This window comes from Chrysemys picta, chromosome 6, assembly GCF_011386835.1.
Source record: "Chrysemys picta bellii isolate R12L10 chromosome 6, ASM1138683v2, whole genome shotgun sequence".
NCBI lineage: Eukaryota > Metazoa > Chordata > Testudines > Emydidae > Chrysemys > Chrysemys picta.
In genome coordinates, this window is record NC_088796.1 from 38,995,113 (window position 1) to 39,014,794 (window position 19,682).

General features: G+C 40.8%; 1 protein-coding gene across 11 annotated transcripts in view; it reads left to right on the forward strand.

Moving 5' to 3' along the window:
* KIF2A (kinesin family member 2A) overlaps positions 1–19,682 on the forward strand; it is a 92,569-nt gene that overhangs the window by 57,227 nt on the left and 15,660 nt on the right. For all 11 annotated transcript variants that reach the window (XM_065599029.1, XM_065599022.1, XM_065599025.1 and 8 more), the window contains 6 exons: positions 2,239–2,329; positions 2,552–2,615; positions 3,912–4,003; positions 4,218–4,360; positions 5,298–5,502; positions 6,543–6,653. In XM_065599029.1, the coding sequence (XP_065455101.1) occupies positions 2,239–2,329; positions 2,552–2,615; positions 3,912–4,003; positions 4,218–4,360; positions 5,298–5,502; positions 6,543–6,653 (706 nt within the window). The remainder of the gene's footprint in view (positions 1–2,238; positions 2,330–2,551; positions 2,616–3,911; positions 4,004–4,217; positions 4,361–5,297; positions 5,503–6,542; positions 6,654–19,682) is intronic.

Genomic DNA, 19,682 nt, shown 5'->3' on the forward strand with positions numbered 1-19,682 from the left:
ACTCTTCATTGCCATTGCTGAGAGAATGAAAGGGCTGCCGTCTCATCCCAAGGAATCTCTTCTTGGATCATGGCCTGTATGAGGGCATGCTACAACCAGGCAAAGATACCAGCCCCAGCATTGACAGTGCACTCCGCGAGAGTGCAAGCTTCACCTGCAGCATTCCTGGCACAGGTCTCCATTCAGGACATCTGCAGGGCGGCGAAGTGATCGTCTGTTCATACCTTTATGTCGCACTATGCCATCACACAGATAGAGATGATGCCGCGTTTGGTAGAGCAGTGTTTCAGTGAGCAATTGAGTGAACTCCAATCCCTCCTCCAGGGGAGTGCTTGGGAGTCACCTACCTGGAACTGACATGGGCAATCACCCAAAGAAAAAACGGTTATCTACCTTTGTAACTGTTGTTCTTCTAGATGTGTTGCTCCTGTCCATTCCAAGACCCACCTGCCTCCCCTCTGTCGGAGTATCTGGCAAGAAGGAACTGAAGAGGCATTGGGTCGGCAGGGTCCTATATAAATGACCATGAAGGCGCCTCTCCAGGCGGCTCCAGAGCTGACCCGATTGGTACCGCTAAGGAAGAACCTTCCGATGATCATGCATGCAGTGCACACACACCTACTTGGAATGGATATGAGCAACATATCTTGAAGAACAACAGTTACGAAAGGTGGGTAACCATTTTCCCCACCCAAAGAAGCAAGATAATCTTTCATAGTTGATGCACAGAATGGGGGACAGCAATTACTCACATGCTCCATCTTAGGGAGTCTTGAGCTGACATCAGAACATTTGCATTCTAGTTATATCCTTGCACGGTGCTTAAAGAGAGGGACCCAGGTTTTCAGAATGTGCACATTCAAAAACACACATGCAGAATTACCATGAATAATGCAGTCCTGTGAACCATGTGCAGATCATGTGCTCGTAACACCATGAAAGCATCAGCTAAAAAACTGCTGTCTAAGTTACAAATAGTATTATTTGGGGTAAGAAATTAGAGCTTTTCTAAATTTAGCAAGTGTTCTTAAGCAGTACAATTTTTTTTAGCTACAGAGAATGGTGTTTTTTTTTTTTTTAAGTGGTGTTTTTGTAAGATCCTGAAATTGAGGGTGGGAGGAGAGAATATCTATAGATGGCTATTCCCAGGATTTGGTGTTACTGCTCAATGCAGCTATGAGCTAAAAAGTTTACTTTTAAACTCTGTTTAACTGTTCTGGTGCTTATTACACACTGTATAATTGGTAAGCTCTTTTCCATTGAGCTTATCCTGTGCCCAAATCTACTCAGTTATAAGGGCTTAGTCTTCTTTTATTAATGTAGGTCTCCGTTTTATGGTAAATTAGGTTGACAATAATTGGAGTTCTGAAAACAGTCTTTTCAAAAGGGATCACTATCCTATGACAAACAAAGAATTTATGCCCTCTAAATATAGCAAATTATGTATTTTTCAAGAGTACTTCCTCACTGATACTTTATAATCTAAACTTTAAAATGCTTATGCTCTTTCCTTCTGTGAGTTGTCTTTTTACCCATGGCAGGTAAAAAACAACTGAAACAAGAAAATTTCAGTGGCCTTCCCTTAAACTTAGGAAACCTGTGTACTTAGGTATTTGCCTGGACAAACACCTTGTGTATCTCTAATAGTCACTTAATATACAGTCTCCCCCTCCCCCCAGAGTGCAAATTAATTCCGTTCTAAACACAATTTTCATCTAAAGTGACTCCTATATTTTTTCTACTGATGGGAGTATTGCTGTGTCATGTCTGATTTGGTTGTTGTAGAAGAGGGAGGCTAATGTGTGACTATAGTTTTGTTTTGCCATGTCTCTTGGCTATGGAAGTATCTATTAGAGAATTCAACTGCAAAGAAGTTGTTAGGGGGTTGGAGAGCTTGCAAAATCTCCCTTGGAGCTCCTGCTTAAGTATTGGTTACTAGGCAGAAAACATGGTGTGACTGTTACATTTGACTAGGGATTTATATCAGAAATTATTCTATTAATGCAAATCCACTGTCAGTATACATAACTACAATAAACTGTTTAAAAGATTGTTTTAATCCTTTGATTTAGACAGTCATTCCTAGCTTAACTTTCGAACAGTAACTTATTGAACAAATACTTAGGAAAATGTTTAGGAAAAAAAATGTTGAGTTCTTGGGGGGAAATGTTGGATTTACATTTAATTTTGCTAAACTTCAATGAAAAATGTCTAATACTTCTGCTTTTTTGATTTAAGGTTTACAGCTCGACCATTAGTGGAGACCATATTTGAAAGGGGAATGGCCACATGTTTTGCATATGGGCAAACAGGCAGTGGAAAAACCCATGTAAGCAATTCTTTTAAGCTCAATAACACAATGTATCCACAGTACAATTTTTTGTCACTTTCACTTAGTTGGTTCACTTATTAAATAACCAGACTTGTAGAAGAGCTCTGTGAAGTTTGAAAGCTTGTCCCTCTCACCAACAGAAGTTGGTCCAATAAAAATATATTACTTCACCCAACTAGTCTCTCTGATAATAAATATGTTCTGCCATTTTTATTTTAGACTATGGGTGGTGACTTTTCAGGAAAGAACCAAGATTGTTCTAAAGGAATTTATGCACTTGCAGGTAAGTAATCAGGTGCGTGCATGTATTTTCTTACGAGTTGCTGGAGATAAACAGATAGTAGAAAAATCTAGTTTACCCATTTTAATTTAAGTGCCTGCATATTTTGCATTGTTATAGAAGGGAGGCACCAATAGCTTTTAAGCTTGTAAACTTTATTTACTTCAATATATGTATCAGTGTACTTAAGAAAGTATAAATGGCTGAGGAATTGAACTTCCCATTTGTGGGGGCTTCTGTAACTCTCCAAAATATTTTAACTCCAAAAGGAATTCTTAAGACAAATATACCAACTCCTGAAAAGAATGTGTAGGAGTACCTGGCCGTCCTGCTCTGTCAATCTCTAAGGGAGTCCATGCCTCCTAGCTGTCACACACTTAGAACAATAATTTGTAAAAGGGGGAAACTAGCTGTCTCTAGAGCTTTGGCCTTCTGGGTTGAACAGTATTTTGTCATCGGGGCTCAGGCCCTCAAGCAGGGCGATGCACCCAAATAGTACAAGGGACTCTGGCCCTCAGGCCGGGCAGAACAGTGAATAATCTAGGGGCCCAGGCCCTCAGGTAGGGCAGAGCAATAAAGGGTTTAGGGTCCTAGCTCTGGCAGATGGTAGACTAACACAGGTCTCCTGGCTTAAGGTGGGGAAGCTGCCACCCCAGAGATGGGGTAGTAGGAGGACCTGGGCCCACCATACTTCACCGGGTCCCAGCCCTGGGTCCGAACAGTGGCGGACTGTTCTGCCACTAGGTCGGCAGGGATCCGGCCGCAACACGTTGGCCTGGGTTCAGGCAGCAAAGCAGCTGGACTATTGTTGGCTGTTCCTGGGCTACTTCCTACCCTCCCTTTGGGGTGTACCTAAATCCTGGGATCATCTTCCATCTCCCCAGGGTACACCACCAGTGGCAATCCCGGTAGCTCTGGTAAGTCTTCGGGACAGTGGTGGTTTTCTGCACGCTCCTGCTCCAGCAGCAGGTTGGAAGTATATGTCTTCCTCAGCAGCTCCAGCTCAACTGAGCTGCAGGGCCCACCTTTTGTAGTTCCTGTTCCTGTCCCGCCCCTCAGCTTCTGGTGGAGTGGGCATGGCCTTCCAAGTTCCACCCACCAGGGGGCATATGGCCATTCCTCCCTGTCAATCTCTGAGGGAGGCAATCCCTCCTCACTACAGAATGGAATACCTGATTATAGTTGTAACATGTATGCGAGAGAGACATGTGAATAAGACAGACAATTGTGTATTTAAAGATTCTTGACTAGATGAAAATGCATAACTAGATTTCTGTATATTTGAAAATTTATTCACAGCTCGAGATGTCTTTTTAATGCTAAAGAAGCCAAACTATAAGAAGTTAGAACTTCAAGTATATGCAACATTTTTTGAGATTTACAGTGGGAAGGTAAGTGCAAGTTCTTGATTTGGGAAAAATATCTTCAGAGAACACATAAGGGTTCTGAACAGAACACAGAAGGATTTCTCATTTTATTTTCATATGGATATTTACAGCATTTTTCTAATCACTTATTTGGCTGAATTATTCTGAATTTTATTATTATTATTTAGAATTAAGTGTTTCCTAAAGCCCTTATTATACCTAATTTTTTTTTTTTAAGGTTTTTGACTTGTTGAACAGGAAGACCAAATTAAGGGTGCTGGAGGATGGTAAACAGCAGGTCCAAGTGGTGGGATTACATGAACGGGAGGTTAAATGTGTTGAAGATGTACTCAAGCTTATTGAAATAGGCAACAGCTGCAGGTATCTACTATGTTTTTAGTTTTTCAGTGTAAATTACAGTGAATCAGAACACTTTTGCCATAATAAGACTGTGTGTTTGTCCTTTCAAAGTCTTAGCTTTCTACACTGTACAATACAGCTTTTCTTGAGCTGATTGACTACAGTTGTGCTGTTGCCTTCCTTTTGGATAAAAGTTGTTTGGTTATCTACATCTGCCAAGAGGAGTTGAGATGAATTTTCTGTGTGCTGTGAACTGTATGTATTTATGTAACCAGCTTACTGTCTTAATGTCACATTGTTAATACTCTGGAATACTGACAGATTTTTAGGTTTTAAAAACCAGCATACATTTATGTTATATGACAGAGATTCTTTTCTTTTCTTTTCTTTTCTTTTCTTTTCTTTTCTTTTCTTTTCTTTTCTTTTCTTTTCTTTTCTTTTCTTTTCTTTTCTTTTCTTTTCTTTTCTTTTCTTTTCTTTTCTTTTCTTTTCTTTTCTTTTCTTTTCTTTTCTTTTCTTTTCTTTTCTTTTCTTTTCTTTTCTTTTCTTTTCTTTTCTTTTCTTTTCTTTTCTTTTTTTAAATCCAGCCTTACTGTGTTTAAAAAATAGTCTTTTGCCATGATTATTGCTCTCAAAAGATTAAAATGTTCTTTCTAGGATCCAGTCTGATTATACATTTGGGGGGTGGGGGGAGGGAAAAATGCTTGGATACTGCTCTTTCTCTTTCATGCTTGCGCTCTCCCCCCTTTTTCCTGGTAGACGAGATGGAGCAGTATATGTAATTTTACTGTTTTTTGTCAAGTTGTATTTTGGTGGTATCCACAACGTGCTAGGCACTATCCACACTTCACTTCCCTGCCCTGAAGAGCTAACTTACAGGATGTTTCAGTGTGTGTGGTCCTTCGTGTGCACTAAATAGTTTTCTCCTCCCCCCCCCCCCTTTTTTTTTTTTTTAAAGAACATCTGGTCAGACATCTGCAAATGCACATTCATCTCGGAGCCATGCAGTGTTTCAGATTATTCTCAGAAGGAAAGGGAAACTACATGGTAAATTTTCTCTGATTGATTTGGCTGGAAATGAAAGAGGAGCAGATACTTCCAGTGCTGATAGGCAAACACGGCTGGAAGGTGCTGAAATTAACAAGAGCCTTTTAGCACTCAAGGTAAATAAAATTCACTCAATTCTATTTGAGCAGATGGAAGTCTGCTCATTTATTATTCTTCAGATAACCAAAAAAAGTCTCTAATAAGATGAGTGTTTGTGTAGGTAGGTCTTGTCCACTAAATTGATAAATTGATTGCTACGACATTTAAAATGTTTCCTCTAAATGCTTAAGCGGACACTTGTACTATAGTTCTACTTGTTAATTATTGTGTAACGAGCATGATATGGAACATAAAATTACTTGGTAATATGGTATAAAGATTTTCTTAGCATAAGCATGGGATGGCAACATTATTACCAAGTGACATTTGGGGGCTAGATCCACAAAGGGATTTCATGCCTAAGTCCAACATTTAGGGGCCATTGAGATCCTCAAAACTCTTGCATAGCTGCCACCTAACCTTGAATGCCCTGAATTCCCTAGAACTCCAGATTCACAATCCTAACATGTTTCCTTGCTAGACCACGCTTCCTCCACAAAGTACGGTTATGTGCTTGTCTTTCAACGCATAACTACAGTGCTGTGATTGTGAACTTGGAGACTAAAGATTTGGCTGCCCTTGACCTGGAGATGTAATTTCTAGCTAAGGTTGACATGTGTACGCTAGATTTGATCAAGCATGCTAAAAATAGTTGCATGCTTGATAGCTGCGGCAGCCTGGATGGCAGAATGAGCTATCCATCTTAGTACCTAGGGTAGCAGGTGGGATTATACTCAGGGCGGCTATCCTGTCATGCTGCTTGTGCTGCCACTGCTATAATGCTATTTTTAGTGTGTTAGCTTGATCAAAGCTAGTATGCATGTCTGCCTACGATGAAAATTACACCCCCAACTTGAGTGTATACAAACCGTTAGTATTAATTCTGAACTTCCTTCATTACATTCATTGAAGGTGGATGCCTAATATTAACTTAATTTTAATTTAAAGTACAGCAACATATCATCCTGTGCTTATATTTTCTGTATGTGGATTGCATTTATATTGTAATATTTTTGCTTTGATTATGAGGAGAACATAAACTTGTTTGTTCTTTCAGGAGTGCATTAGAGCCTTAGGCCGAAATAAACCTCATACTCCATTCAGAGCAAGCAAACTTACTCAGGTGCTAAGAGATTCATTCATAGGAGAAAATTCCCGTACCTGTATGGTAAGTTTGTTTATTAGATTGTAAGTGATATATTTATAAAGAGAACAGGAACTGCCTATTAATGATCTAATGGTTAGTCTTGGTAACTTGCTACCAAGAGAGTAGATTTAAAATTTTTATTTAAAGTTAATGTTTAAAATTAAATGTACACAAGTTAAGAGGGAAGGTACTGTAATCTGGGGTCTGGCTTGAGTTATGAGGGATTACAGGTATCAGTTACAAGGATGAAGAGTTACATACATATCACATAACCAGCATAGACCCAGATAGGGGTGTGGGGTTTTTTAAAGCATCAGTGGATAAGTGGGCTCAGGTACGTCACCCATGGAATGTATATTAAACTTGATTGTATCCAACATATGGCATGACACTTAGAGATCATCTTTCCTCCCCTTTTTCCTTCTCCCCAGCCAGATATCTTCATTGTGTATGTGTTTGGCAGTAGTACCAGAATCTTGGAAAAGATGGGGGGAAATGCATGAGAGTCTCTGACCTGACAAAAAGATAAATTCAGAGCTGGTATCAAGTACTCAGACTGTAGGATAGTCTGCTTGGAGGTGAAAGGGATTAGAGAAGTTAGTATAGGAGAATTAAAGAAGGGGATAGAGACATACGTACATCAATGTGCAATATCATTACCCAGCAATCATTCTGAAAAGCAGGACTTGTTCTGCCAAATTGGCAGAGGGAACAGATTAGGAGAACCAAAGGTTCTCTTTAACTTTCAAGTGCAGTTCTACTGTTTAATCGATTTTAGTAAAAATGACATTTTGTGTTCCATAACAGTTCTCTCTCAATAACTTCTGGATCAAACGTTGAATTTATAAATGGAAATGTGGTGCTCTTCTTCCCCCCCTCCCGCCCCCCCCAACCTCCTCCAAACAGCCGACTCAACTAATTTCACCCAGAATCAGAAAGCTGAACTGTGTTCTTTCTGGCTTGTGCATGAGCACTAGTAATAAAGATTCTGCAAGTTAGTCTTCCGTTACTTTTGCCTGTTTTCCATGAACAGAAATTGGCCCTACAGTTAGTTTCTTTAACATGTTTTATTACTAGTGCAAAGCCAGAATAGACCAAACTCACTTTGCCATAGCTGAATTAGATCTGCTGTGGTAACAGTGGTGAAAACTTGTTTAAATCAAAAATAGTAAACAGATAGGAATATGAATACATGCAGGAATTAGACTAATTGAATCAGAGTGCAGTTCTGATTAAAATCATACCACTTTTTGAATACTACATAGATATCTGTGTATTATTTTCCTGATTTCCCAGGTTGAATTTGCTTAATTTTTATAATTTTTGACATCTATGAGAAGAATTTACTATTTTTATTTATTTATTTATTGCATTGAGAATTGCGTTGAGAATGCTGGAGTGGTCCTTATGATTCTTTGATCAGTTCTTTGTGCTTTAATTATGGATGAAACATTCATTTTTTTAAATTTCAGAAATATGTTCACTGTAAAATGAGCCTCTGAATGTGGGGGTGTGGAAATTTGACTGCATGATATTTTTTGTTTGTTTTCCAGCCACATAATTACAGTATTCCCATAATTAGGAATGTGAAGACCCTTTCATTATAAGCCACATTTTTCAGGCACTTAACTTTTTATTTTGAATTTTCTCATGCTTATTGTCCACCTAAAGACAAGATGTTGGGTTTTGGGGTATTTTTTGTGTATGTAAGTTTAAACAAATATTTTTGGCCGTGGGTTTTTTTTAAGACCGTGAAAAAATGTTTTGTAGCAGTTATGTCTTGTATGCTGTTTTTGCATTTAGATTAATTTTTTTTAAAAGATTTATTTTTAAAATTCTGTATGATTGATTGTGGAAACATTTGTAGAAACCAGGTTTATAAGCAATTGGAAAATTACTCATTTTTAACAAAGCAGAGAAATGGGAACATTTCAGATATGTACAAATTGCACCACTTGTGAAGTAACATATTATCAAATATAGTTTAAGATAGTTAGGTCAGACCAGTCAGCTGTTCAGCACCTCCACAAACCCTAGTCAGCCTTTCCTACCCTCGAAACAGTCTTTCTGTTTCTTCTGACCCTCTTACTCCCCAACCATTGATGTTATGAATTAGATCAGGGATTCTCAAACTTCATTGCACCGTGACCCCCTTCTGACAACAAAAATTACTATACGACCCCAGTAGGGGGGACTGAAGCCCGAGCCCACCAGAGCTCCACTGCCCTGTGGGTGGGGGGGGGGGCCAATTCCAAAATTGGGTGTGGCCTAAATTGAAGCCCAAGGGCTTCTGCTCCATCTGGGGTCCTGTAATCTGAGCACAGCCAACCAGGGCTGAAGACGTTGGGCTTTGGCTTTCATCCTTGGCCCCGGGCCCTAGCAAGTCTAATGCCAGCCCTGGTGACCCCATTAAAACTGGGTTGTGATCCTCTTTGGGGTCCCGACCCACAGTTTGAGAATCGCTGAATTAGATCATGTCATTGATGACACACTCAGTTCAGATTTCACATGCGCTAGTCTAAAACATCAACTTAATGTACTGTGCTCTACTGGAAGTGGAAAACTGAAACTGATGCAGAGAGTGTAGCAAAGGACATGCCAGTCTTGAGAAACATCTGATGCTGTCTTTCTTCTTACCCCTATATTTTAAAATGGCATTGCAAAGGATGCAACAAACTTGCAGACCTTTCTGCTAAAACTGTGTACACTGCTGTTTTCAGAATTTACACTTTCAAGCACAGTGTGTTCTATGTAAAGGGCGTAAAGTCCTAGTGTGTGAAAAAAATGTGAGTATGCAATGTAATGACTGCATTTATTTGACTGTAGAATACCATGATCGTGCGTGTCCTTGTCTTTTATTTTATTTTATTTTATTTTATTTATTTATTTATTTATTAAAAGAAGGAACTTCTAAGAACTGCTAGAGCAACTTCGTGATTATTTTACACACACAGATGTCAGGAACTTGTAAGTTATGGTTCTCATCATAACTACAACTCTGATTAAAACTTTAGTATATGTGCAAAGTTAACACCTTATGCGGTATATAAGCTAGAACACATGGGTTGTCAGCTAATACAAACACACCTTTGATTTGCTGAGGCATAAGATTTCAAGTATTTTTAGCCTTAGAATATGGATTTTTTTTAAACAAAAAGTAAATACTTTAAAAGAAAATAGTCTCATTTTATTGATCATGTAAAATACTTAATCAAAATTTCACTCCCCCCCCCACCCCCAATTATCCTGTCTTTTGGCAGTGAGAGGATCTTTTCTTGTAAGGAGATTTGTTTACAAGAGAAATAAATCTGTCTCAAATGTTCTAATTTGCCATTAGAGTTCAAAACATTTTGCAAATGTGGGTTGTGTATATATTATCCATAAACTTCCATCTTAAGGAACATCTTGTATGTACGTGAATTCAGGTTCTTGAAATGTGCTAGTGCATACCCACTAGTTCATTTTTTCTTGCACAAATCAGCTTTGGAGGGCTGTTCTTTGAGCCTGAAAAGCTCTTTACGATGAATTCATGGATTGTTTTATCCAATTGTCCTTTTATAGTTTATTAGGTTTTCTGTTATAATTTTTAGTATTAAGCCTTAATAGGCCTAGTGTTTAAAATGTTCTCTACTGTATGTAGGAAATCAGAATATGATCCAGAAGCTTCAAGAGTTGAAAAAAAGATGTTCAATGTGGACAATTATGAGTGGGACCTGTTTCGCTATAAAGAAAGCCACAGATGTAAGATCTGCTTAAAGATATTGTTTTGAGCTATCAGAGCTCGGAAGGAGAAGTTGCAATCTTACCTTGCGACCCTCTGAGAAGCAGAACTCTGGTTTGCTGGCACAGTACCCTTTCTAGTTTTCTTGAGGTACCTTGAGTATTTGGAAGTTGGAAACATCCAACAAAATCTTCAGCTTCAAAGGAGCATCAGCATAGCTCCAGATTTTTAGTAAGGGCATCCTCTTTGAGTTTGTAAATACTGTATTATTGCTAATCTAAGTGGTATATTGAGGGATGTGTGTGTATAAACATAAGTATATATTGTTATTAATCATAGTATGTGAGAGAGCACTGGAATGTAAAGCCGTTTTCCCTGGCTTTTGACTGCTCTAGAAGTTGTACTGGTTATATCAAACTGACTGGCCCTTTGAAGTAACAAAGGTAGACTAAATCACAACGAGATATGCTTATGGGACTGTCTGGATTAGGATTTAAAGGTGTAATGTTAGCATGTTTTAACTAACGTGTGCTAACATGTTTGAAAAGACTAGTGTATATAAGGCTCACTGCCTTTAATGTGTATTAATTGCTGTTCACATTAAAGCCACCACTGTAATTTAACTTGTTAATATGTGTTAAAGTAGCATGCCTTCACTGTGATAGACTTTTAAAATGAGTGTACAGTATTAGCACAAGGTCATGGTTGCAGAACAGTATTTCCACTAACACTGGGTAACATATTGATTTCAAATGTTAAGGTCTAAATATTTGAAGATTCTGAAAAAAGATGTATTAGGTAATGAGTCAAAAACCAGCGATACTCCTGGCTCTTACTGCTAATTTAATAAAAACATTAGAGAAAAACTCTGCTACAAAAATTTCACATTGCACTGTATTTTTAAATAAAGCCAGAATGGAGATTTAAAAAAAACTCTCATCTACCGCTTCTTAAAAAAATCTGAAAGCAATGTTATGGGTGATATTTAAATGTATCAGAAGCCAGTAAATTGAAAAGTTTTATAGTTCTAATTATGCCACATTGCAAAAATATTACATCAAAGCAAATTAATTATAAGAAGTACAAAAAAAGTTAGGTTTATGCAATGATGCAAAGTTAGTTGCTGTGGGAATATTTGAATTGACTGACTTCTGTGTTTTAAGTCTTAGTGTTGCATTAACATAGTTGTTTGCCCTTTATCTCCTGTATTTATAAAAGCAAGGAAGCAGAGCATTAATTGTTAATGTATAGTCAAACAAATTTGACTGTAAATTCAAATTAATATAGAGGAGCATTAATTTGAATGTGCAGTCCGCACATTCTATTCGTACGTTGCATTTGCTGAGCTGCTGTAACGCTTCAGTGTAGGCACTTACTACAGGGATGGGAGGGGTTCTCCTATTGCTTTTGGTAATCCACGTATCTGAGAGGTGATAGCTAGGTTGACAGAAGAATTCTTCTGTTGACCTAGTGCTGTTTACACTGGGGATTAGGTTGATTTAACTGCATTTTTCAGGTTGTGGATTTTTCACACCCCTGAGAGACATAACTATACCCATGTAACTTTTCAGTGTAGACCAGCCCACTCCAGTGTGGGGAGCTCAATGTTATCCTTACAAACCTGATGGAGCCCCCCCTTTGAGCCTCTTTCGGAGTGATGTTTACTCTTGTACTCAAGATGGCTGTTTTAGTTACCATTACATCAGTTGGAACTGAACTCCAAGCTCTCGTAGTTAACCCTCCTTACACATCCATTCACAGAGATATGATGGTATAAAAACTTCATCCCAAGTTGATTCCCAAAGTTGTGTCAGTCTTTCATTTGACCTAATTTATCCATTCCCCTTCTCCCTCCAAGACTCCATACCTCTCAGGGGGAGAGAGAATTCCATAACTTGGGAGGGCCTTATAATATACTAACTTGACAGGACAAACCCTTTAAGGCTGTCTTCCCCCCACCCCCTCCACCCCTTCTTTTTTTGCCATCTCCTCTCAAGAGAATTTCAAAATGGATTACACAGTGTATATCTGTCTGCTATTATATGATCGTATGGCTGAAATATATACCATTTTCTTCACAGATTCACGCTCACTCCACTAGAGCACAAGCAGCATCCTCTCCATGCTTTAGGATTTCTGTGTCTGAAATTTGCAAGGCAGCTATGTAGAGTTAATCCTCTTAATTTCATTAAATGCTATGCCCTTAACCTGGCTGCAAGATCAGATACCAAATTCGATAGAGCAGTGTCAGTTGTTTTAGTTAAGTGACAGTCCGAACTCCTCAATCCCACCTAGAGTGGGATCCACACAGACACATACTTGAAGCAAAAAATGCTTACCTTTATAGTAACTGGTTTTTGAGATGTTTGTATGGATCCCATGATGTGCTGTCCATCTCTGCTTTCCCACAGTCTTCTTATCTGGGATTCTGAAATAGTGAGGGAGCTGAGGGATTGTGGAGGCACATATACAGTGTGGATGGGGCCCAACACACACTGCTCTTCAAAATATTCTGATTTTGCTGTGCTCATGGAGCATGTGAGCACCTAGAGTGGGATCTGCATGGGCAACAACATCTCAAAGAACCACTATTACTATAAGGTTAAGTAACCATTCTTTTCACGCTTGAATAGCTCAGAAAAGACTGAACAGATTAAATTAGATTTTGTTTTGCAGTCCTCCGCTGAGTACGACCAAGCTAAGGGTAACAGTTTAGGAAAATAAGACCCTGGTAAGAGACTTGGAACAAGCATGTCTTCTCCAATGATATTTACTGTCTCCATAATGTCAGCCTGCTTCCAAATCAATGTGCAAAGATGGTTGTCGGTACATGGCAGGTAACTAGAGTGTCAAATTATAGCTTGCTAAAGTAATGAAACAATAGGCAGCAACAGGTGAATCATTCCTCTTGAGACCTGAATACATTATAAATATTTACAGAGCATCTTCTTTGGCGCTATATTACACTAAGAACCTGTTGGTTTTGTCTATGTACCATGCAGGTTATTTTGTAACTGAATGTCTTTGTCTCTCCCCTCTCATGTCTGTGTATCTCATTCATTTGTGATATGTGGATTTAGAAATACGGGGCTTTTGGTAATGATTTCAGGTTCATGTTTCCAAAGGAAATATAGAGCAGAATTGTTCTCCAAATGTAGCCATTCCAAAATGATAGGGAAAGGTTTTTATCCTACCAAAGAGTAGAGTGAAGAGGTGTAGTTCAGGAACAAAGACTCAAAACCGGTAACCTAATGGAGTGAGGAAAGGTGCCCGATGTTTTTAAGAAATCTGCTAACTTTTACCTGGAAAGTACTAGTGGGAACTTTTTTTGGTCCCAGGATGTTAGAAAGACAGCTGCTGTGTGTAAGCTTGTCTTTCCCCCAGCAGAAGTTGATCTAACAACAGATATTACGTCATTGGCCTTGTCTCTCTAGTGGAAATTTTCAGTTATACCTAAATATTGCAGCATATGTAGTCCTCTGTCAAATACCTTCTGAATAGATTGATTTTAGCGAGTGAAAGAAAAACTAGGTCTTGCTGTGTATGATGTTATTGATGTCTTTTTCACTCGGTACTCTTTAAGAATGGAATGTGTAAAGAAATGCAAAGCTGTATTTAGAACAGTGTGAATGATACAGTAGCACATTCACAAAACTCAGTTACTCAGCTCCCTTGAGGTATTGGAACAATTGTCAGGTGGGGGCTTAGTTTGAACACAACTTGATGCAAGCTAATGCCTGATACCCCCTTTACACAGTAATGGCTTTGCAAGGATTTAGAAACTTGCAGATCTTGTTTATTAGGTCCCATAGTAATTCATAAAGAAAAGCTTGTGGCAGTCATGTGATCTGTTTAAATGAATAATTTTTCTCTGCTTTTCTTAGCAACCAGTATGTACTAATATTAGAGGTTTAAATTTGGTGTGGGATAGCAGGACTCCCTAGACTTTTCCAGCCTTTCCTACCCCCATATTTTTCCATTCTCTGAAGTAGGAGAATTTCTTCTCAGGATGATTGCTTGTGCTCTTGTACAATACGCAATCTTCACTATACTACACTAATCTTCATCTGTTTCAAACTGCTGTTGTCTGGACTGGCAGAAAAATGTTACTGTGAAAGATTATAGACATAGTTGCCCTGAGTAGTCCCATGTTTACCTTTTCATGTGGCACTTGGAGGAGCAAACTAGATAATGTGGAAGAGCTAGGACACAGTTATGCCACTAGTACCTGATTTTAGCATAATTAAATTTACTGAATGTTGAAAAGATGCTGCGAGCTGCAGTATTTTACTTTGATACTAAATTTGAAATTGAAACAAGAGTAGGATCCAGACCTCTTTATTTGATACTTTGTTAGCAATTTAAATTTATCTATAGATAATGTTTCCAATTCAGGAAAGCATCTCTGTTCAGGAAAGCATGTAAGCATATATTTAACTTTAAACAGGCACATGTGCGGTCCTGAATTGGGGGCCACAATGAATCCCTTAAATCCCTGTCAGGTCACACGAGTGCTGAAATGGAGAACAGTTCTTTGAGTAGCCATGTGTTCCATTTAGGTGTGTGTGTGTGTGTGTACCAGAGCCGGACAATTTTGCGTTGCTCTACCTGTGGAGGGGCGGTGCTCGTGCCTTGTGGCCATAGCCCCTCCCTGGCTATATGAGGTGGCACTGCCCCAACCTTCTTTAGTTCCTTTTTACTGCTCGGGGCTGGAGTCAGAGGTCTGTGTGGTCTTAACCTCATAACTTCTCCCTATTTTAGTGTTTTTTCTAGTTGTATGTAGTTAGTAGTACCGTTAATGTTGGTTAAATTAGCGTTAGTTGTATTTAGTTAAGTATTCCCCTGTGATGCCCTCTGTGGGGTTTAAGCATTGTCATCATGTGGCGGAGCGATCCCTAACAATGATCACCACACATGGTGCTTGCTGTTCTTGAGTGAGCCCCATGTTAAGGAGTGGTGTTTGATCTGTAAATGGTTCACAAAACGGATTCAGCTAGGGATCTTTGCCTAAAATAGCACCTGCTCAAACAGGCCCTGCAGCATGCTTTGACACAGAGGCCCTTATAGAATCATAGAACATCAGGAAGGGACCTCAGGAGGTCATCTAGTCCAACCCCCTGCTCAAAGCAGGACCAATCCCCAGACAGCTTTTGTCCTAAATGGCCCCCTCAAGGACTGAACTCTCAACCTTGGGTTTAGCAGGCCAATGCTTAAACCACTGAGCTATCTCCCCCTCCCCCCCCATTTAAATTTTTTAATATACTTTTTACGAGACGCAGATCAGAGGTCACCCTCAGGTTCTGAGAGTGCTTCTGCTTCACACTCTGGAGCAGGCACCTCTCCAGAGAGATGGAGGAGCTGTTCCCTGTCCAATGCATTGAGGAAAAGGTTGCATAAAATCTATTGAGACCGCTCCAGGTCTCATGGGGTCTCCTCTGCCTCCTCTAGGAAGAGCGTGGACTAGCCTGGGGTTAGTGCTGGTGCGCAGGATGGTGCCAAGTGCCTCTTAACCGCTCCCGGGTACTAAATTGGGAGGTTAGAGACCCTGTACTGTTGACTCCAGTTCTGGCCTCAGGGCATCTGTTGAGTCTGGTACTGATTGCTGGCAGTAACTGTTTCCACATCAGTGGCATACCAGGGGCTACAGACATCCTTTGCCTTTTTGTTCCAACCTCTCCTTTGGTCCAGGACTTTGCCAGGGCTGCATCGTTGATAGCCCATTGGCTGGACAGGCTGCTGAACCCTTGGGTCTGTTGGCACCACAGCCCAGTGTTCCCCTTCCACAGTCTGTGGAACCAGGGCCAGTACCATACTCGGTGCAAGGAACTCGGCACCAGGAAACTCCTTGTCACCATTGCAGTCAGCAACACAGATGTTACAGTGGTGGCTTTCACCACCCTCCACTTAGGCAGCTGTTTCAGTACCACTGCTGACTTCGGGTCAACACTGTTTCTGGCACTGGTGGTACCGCTTCCATTATTGACGCCGATGCCTGCCTCGTTCTGGGTGACAGATGAGTTAGACCGGTTACTTGCTCCCTGAGGACTAGCTTCACCTTTATCCTCAGAAACCTGAGACGCCTCAGCATTGTGGTCAGGATCTTTCTCCTGTTCTTCATCACCTGACCCACATTGGGGCCCATTTATACTGGCCACCAATCCCTATCCTTACCAGTACCCAATCCTTCCTCTCATATGCATCACTGTGCACTTACTTGACTGGGTCACATCCTCAACACAGGAAAGTCAACATTGGGCCCTACTCAGAAAATGGAATTAATTATGGCCCTAATAGACTGTACGCGTTCGAGAAAGTTCCTGCTGATTGACTGTGTGGTCATTGGCCTGCAGAATTCAGCGGACATTGGCTAGTGTCCAAGACATCTTGGACTGTTTGCTGCATCTTCAGTTGTTGGGACTTACACTTAGCTCATTGGGGGACATCTATTGGTGATCTCAGCCTTTCATCTACCCATTCATGTAAGATCGGTGTTTTCCAAAGCCATAGTGGCGAGATCCTTGAAAGGAATTCTTCGTCTCCATCCACTGGTAGGGGAACTGTTTCCCTTGTGGGACCTTAACATGGCCTTAGCAGCTCTCAGGGGACCTCTGTTCGAGTTTCTGGCATCCTGCCCCTTTCCTCTCTTATGTCAAAAAACTGCTTTCCTCATGGCAATAACATCTGCGAGTGTGTGAGTTGCAGTCTTTTGATGGTAGAGTCTTCTTATGTGGAATTCTCCAAAGACCAAGTGATGTTGCAGCTGCACCCAAAATTTGTGTCTAAAGTGGTCTCTGTTTCATTTAAGCCAAGCAGTATGTTTGCCTTTGTTTTTTCCTAAACCACATTCATTCTTGGAGGAGCAGTGCCTTCAAGTGTGAGATGTCAGATGTCTGGCCTTTTACCCGCACAGGACTAAACCCTTTTGGGCTTTGCCTCTTCTGTTTTATCTCATATGCAGACCTTAGGGACAAGCAGTCTCCTCACAGACTATCTCTAAGTGGATAACTTCCTGTGTCAAGACTGCATACGAAATGTACACTACATATAGGTCCGAGCCCATAGCTTTCTTAAGTGATGTCTCAATATTGAACATTTGTGGGGCTGCCACATGGTCATTGAGACATATGTTTACAAACCATTATGCCATTACAGCGGCATCCAGAGCAGATGCAAACATTGGGAAGACAGTCTTGCAGTTCTTGTTTAAATAGACTCTGAGCCCCAACCCCAGAGGGTACAGCTTGAGTCACCTAAGTGAAATACATGGCTGCATCTACTCGAAGATTACTTTACTGTAACTGTGGTTCTTTGATATAATGCAGATGTTCATTCCACGACCCTCCCTCCATCCCATCTGTATGTCTCTGGGCATTCAGTGTGAAGGAGCTGAGGGGGGTCCGGGTGATGACACGTGATATAGCCGGGGGGGGAGAGACTATGGCCATGAGGCATGAGTGCCCCCCTCTACAGATACTGCTAAGTAAAATTCTCCAGCTTCGGTGCGCTGGGCATGCACAGACTCAAGTGTGCATCGCATCTCAAAGAACCACAGTTACAGTAAGTAAGGGAAGAAAAAAAATCTGGTAACTCATGCCAGGATCCAGTAGAGTCTCCCCCATGCAGACTCTGTCTGACCCTGACCTCCCATTCAGTCAGGCACGTGCTGCCATCCCCACGTGTCCCTGGACCCCCACTCAGCCATCCCCATCTCCATGTATCCCTGCAACCCCACTCAGCCACCTACTGTCCCCACGTGGCCCTTCACCCCCACTCCCATTCAGCTCCCATCACAGTCTGTCCTCCCCCCCCATCCCTTCTGAACTCTAGTCTGTGATTGCCCAGCAGCCCCTTGTGTCCTGCTGTCTGTTTTCCCCCCCTCCCGCCCCATCCCGTGCCTTCTCACCTGGCCCTGCGGGCAGGGCCCTGTGCGGAATGCAGCCTCTCCTCCTCCCCATCGGCTGCTGATGGTTATGGCCAGTGAGCCGGCTGCCCTCTGTTCTCGTGCTACAGCAGACCCTGGTGGGCAAAATGCGTATCTGCAGTGCCTCTCCAGTAGAATATAGAGAATATTTTTTTTCTGTAGAGAAAAAAAATCTGCAGGGTATATGAATTCTTTGCGTGTGCAGTAGTGCAGAATTCCCCCAGCAGTAGCCAATGTATGAGAGAACCTATACATGTAATATATAGGTTTAATTTTATCTGTAGGCTAGAGAGGCTCAGTGGGATGAAATTTAAGCACCAAAATTAGAATGCTAGGACGCTCGGTATTATGAGAGGGAGTGGGAGTAACAACCACCCATTTCTCAGACTCTCACCTAAAATCAGATTTTATGTTAGTAAATGCTGGGAGTCTGAACATAGGAAAGGCTTCTGAATGAAAGAGAACCATGGAGTTAAATGGATGCAGCTCAAAATTGTGGTGATTTTACTTCGTGTTTTTTTTAAAGGTTGTTTGAAGTTGCAGTGCATGGCTCTGGTGCTGAAATAACGAAGTAAGGTCAATGAGATGGACTTAGTGGAAATGATAATGGTGTGTGTTTAATGCTGTTTGGTCAATTTCCTAAAACATGGAGTTTGTGGTAATTCCTCCCTCCCTTCCCCCTCTCCCCCCCCCCATCTGATCCACAGTTCATTAAAGGCTGCAGAAAGACAGACTGACTTTCAGTAGGCTTTTGGATCAGACCCCAAGCATTGTATGGGGTTCTGTACCACATCAGAAGAGCACCACGGGTCTAGTAAATGTTAGTGGTTCAAAAAGGGTGCTTAAGTAAATACTTAGTGACATACAGCACCTTCAAGTTGTTTCATTTGTTATTAGCAAATCTGGTATCCTTAACAGTAGTTATCAGAGCAGACCACAGGGATGCTGGATAGGAGTGAAAACCCATATAGCAGTTTTGTCAAATTGGAAAAATCTCTTCCAGATCCCAAAATTGGTGATCTAGCCCCTGGGATCAAAGGAGACCCATTATATTAGTTTAAGGGTGGAGCTGAAATGGGGGGCCCCAAATGGCTATTTGCCAGGGCAACAAACACAGCCAATCACCAGGTCCTGTTACCACCCTCACCACCCAAAGGCAGCAGTGGTTGGTGATCAGGGCTGGATGTAGAATGTGATATCCTCTCCCCATGCCCTGTACCATGAAGAATAGGGGTAGGAGGAAGAAAGAGAGAGAAATTTTTAGCAGCAAAGGTAACTAAATGTTGGAATAATTTACTTTGGGATTGTGGTAGATTCTCCATCACTTTGAAGTCTTCAAATCAAGATTGGGCATTGTTTTAAAAGATGTGCTGTAGCTCAGCCAGAAATTATGGGCTTGATGCAGAAA